At 42.2% G+C, this 2,310-nt stretch overlaps 1 protein-coding gene across 1 annotated transcript; it reads right to left on the bottom strand.

Annotated features, from left to right (window-relative positions):
- Positions 1 to 1,231: 1,231 nt before the first annotated feature.
- Positions 1,232 to 2,053, bottom strand: LOC121844078 (ladderlectin-like). The gene has a single exon (XM_042313954.1). It carries the CDS (start codon positions 1,993 to 1,995, stop codon positions 1,435 to 1,437), a length of 561 nt encoding a protein of 186 aa, XP_042169888.1. The 5' UTR covers positions 1,996 to 2,053; the 3' UTR covers positions 1,232 to 1,434.
- Between the last annotated feature and the right edge of the window lie 257 nt (positions 2,054 to 2,310).

A 2,310-nucleotide genomic window follows, 5' to 3' on the forward strand; every position in this document is an offset into this window, starting at 1 on the left:
TCTCCCTATCTTATTGTTGTGTGAGGGACTCTCCCTATCTTATTGTTGTGTGAGGGTCTCTCCCTATCTTATTGTTGTGTGAGGGTCTCTCCCTATCTTATTGTTGTGTGAGGGTCTCTCCCTATCTTATTGTTGTGTGAGGGACTCTCCCTATCTTATTGTTGTGTGAGGGTCTCTCCCTATCTTATTGTTGTGTGAGGGTCTCTCCCTATCTTATTGTTGTGTGAGGGACTCTCCCTATCTTATTGTTGTGTGAGGGTCTCTCCCTATCTTATTGTTGTGTGAGGGTCTCTCCCTATCTTATTGTTGTGTGAGGGTCTCTCTCTATCTTATTGTTGTGTGAGGGTCTCTCCCTATCTCTATTGTTGTGTGTGTCACTCTCTCCCTATCTTATTGTTGTGTGATCTCACTCTCTCCCTATCTTATTGTTGTGTGAGGGTCTCTCCCTATCTTATTGTTGTGTGAGGGTCTCTCTCTATCTTATTGTTGTGTGAGGGTCTCTCCCTATCTTATTGTTGTGTGAGGGTCTCTCCCTATCTTATTGTTGTGTGAGGGTCTCTCCCTATCTTAACTCTCCGTCCTTGTGACTCCGCCTCTTCTTTCTAATCTGCTTTTTAATCTTCAGTCCTTCATTCAGGGGAGAAAAAGAATAGCTCTCTCTCTCTCTCTCTCTCCCTCTCTCTCTCTCTCTCTCTCTCATGGATTTAGCCTCAGATATGAAAGACAGGGAACGGTAACACTTTACAATAAGGGTACATTAGTTAATGCATTAGTTAACCTGAATAAATAAATAATTCATTGAATATCTACTAAGTATTTATTAATTGTATGCATAATTACTAAACCATAAAAAATGCATTAATAAACTATTTATTACTACTAAAACTATTACCATTCAGAAACAAACGGTCTGTTAGTTCATTATAACAGTGGTTAGAATTGGACTAGTAACCGAAAGGTTACAAGTTCAAATCCCCAACCTGACAAGGTCTGATCTGTCGTTCTGCCCCTGAACAAGGAAGTTAGCCCACTGTTCCTAGGCCGTCATTGAAAATAAGAATTTGTTCTTAACTGACTTGCCTGGTAAAATAAAATAAAAGTATCAATTATTTTTAGTGATGCAGGTTCATGTTATTGAGAGATTGTCTTTATTCTAGTTTATAATATCTTACCATTGACTAACTGATGTGCCATGACAACTAGTTAAGCAATAGGAAATGAAGAAAAACGATTCAGTCATTTATCTTTAATTTCAAAAGCAGGATTAGCAACATCACACAGTTTCATCACAAGTTTAGGTAATGGTGAGCTGCAGTGAGTGACAGATCTTGGTTTGAGTATTGAAGTGTAGACTGTTGACCCCTGGAGGTGAGAGGTGAAGTAGACTGTTGACCCCTGGAGGTGAGAGTTGAAGTGGCTGGGTCATTTCCTAGCCTACATTCTTCTGGAACAGAGAGATGTAAACTTCCACTCACAGGGCACGTCGAACCAGAGCTTCTCACTTGCAGCGTTCATCTGCAGACAGTCCTCTCCTTCTCCAGCGTTATTGGGCTCACCAATGTTCCAGTTAGTGTAGTCAAATCTGGACCCATCTGACCACATCCATAAGCCCTCCTTGACTGCATCAAAACCTCCAATCCAGGTATCAGGTAAGTGGCCATTGGTATTCTTTGTTAGTGCTTGCATGAACTGGTACTCTAAAAGGTTATTCACGGATGCTAGGTTTCCACCAAGTGCCAAACAGTTTTGCTCAGAATCTGACCATGACTGCGGAATGCTGACAAACCTGAAACAGCGTGATCCATATGGGTGCCAGTCTGAGGGACATGACATTTCCTTTGTCCCCTGCTGTACTGCTGCTACCTGAGCCCCGACAGGAGGAGTCTGTTCCACCTCAGTCTTCAGTAAGGGTTCTAAACCAAGCAGCTGGGTCAGGTTTGCGTCGCCCAGTGCAATGGCAGCACTCAGAAGCAGAAGGACGGCCAACTTCTCCATGGTAATCTTTTCCTGTCAGAGAAGGAATCACAGGTGGTCTGTAGGTTCTGTTCAGCTTGAGAAAGAGGAACACTTTTATACATGCAGCTCACCAAGCCACAAGGACGAAGCACAAAAAACATGTTGACACTGATTCCAATGTACCAAAAAACATGTTGACACTGATTCTATATCATGTTGGCAAATGTATGCTAATCCTTTTGGCAAATATACACTGAGTGTACAAAACATTAAGGTCACCTGCTCTTTCCATGACCTAGACTGACCAGGTGAATCCACTTTAATCAGTGTAGATAAAGGGGAGGAGACAGGTTA

This window comes from Oncorhynchus tshawytscha, unplaced genomic scaffold, assembly GCF_018296145.1.
Source record: "Oncorhynchus tshawytscha isolate Ot180627B unplaced genomic scaffold, Otsh_v2.0 Un_contig_10247_pilon_pilon, whole genome shotgun sequence".
In the NCBI taxonomy this organism is placed as follows: Eukaryota; Metazoa; Chordata; class Actinopteri; order Salmoniformes; family Salmonidae; genus Oncorhynchus; species Oncorhynchus tshawytscha.

Bases quoted from the DNA above. Each gene is read 5' to 3' on its own strand.
- LOC121844078 (XM_042313954.1), bottom strand. From the start codon at position 1,995: ATGGAGAAGTTGGCCGTCCTTCTGCTTCTGAGTGCTGCCATTGCACTG.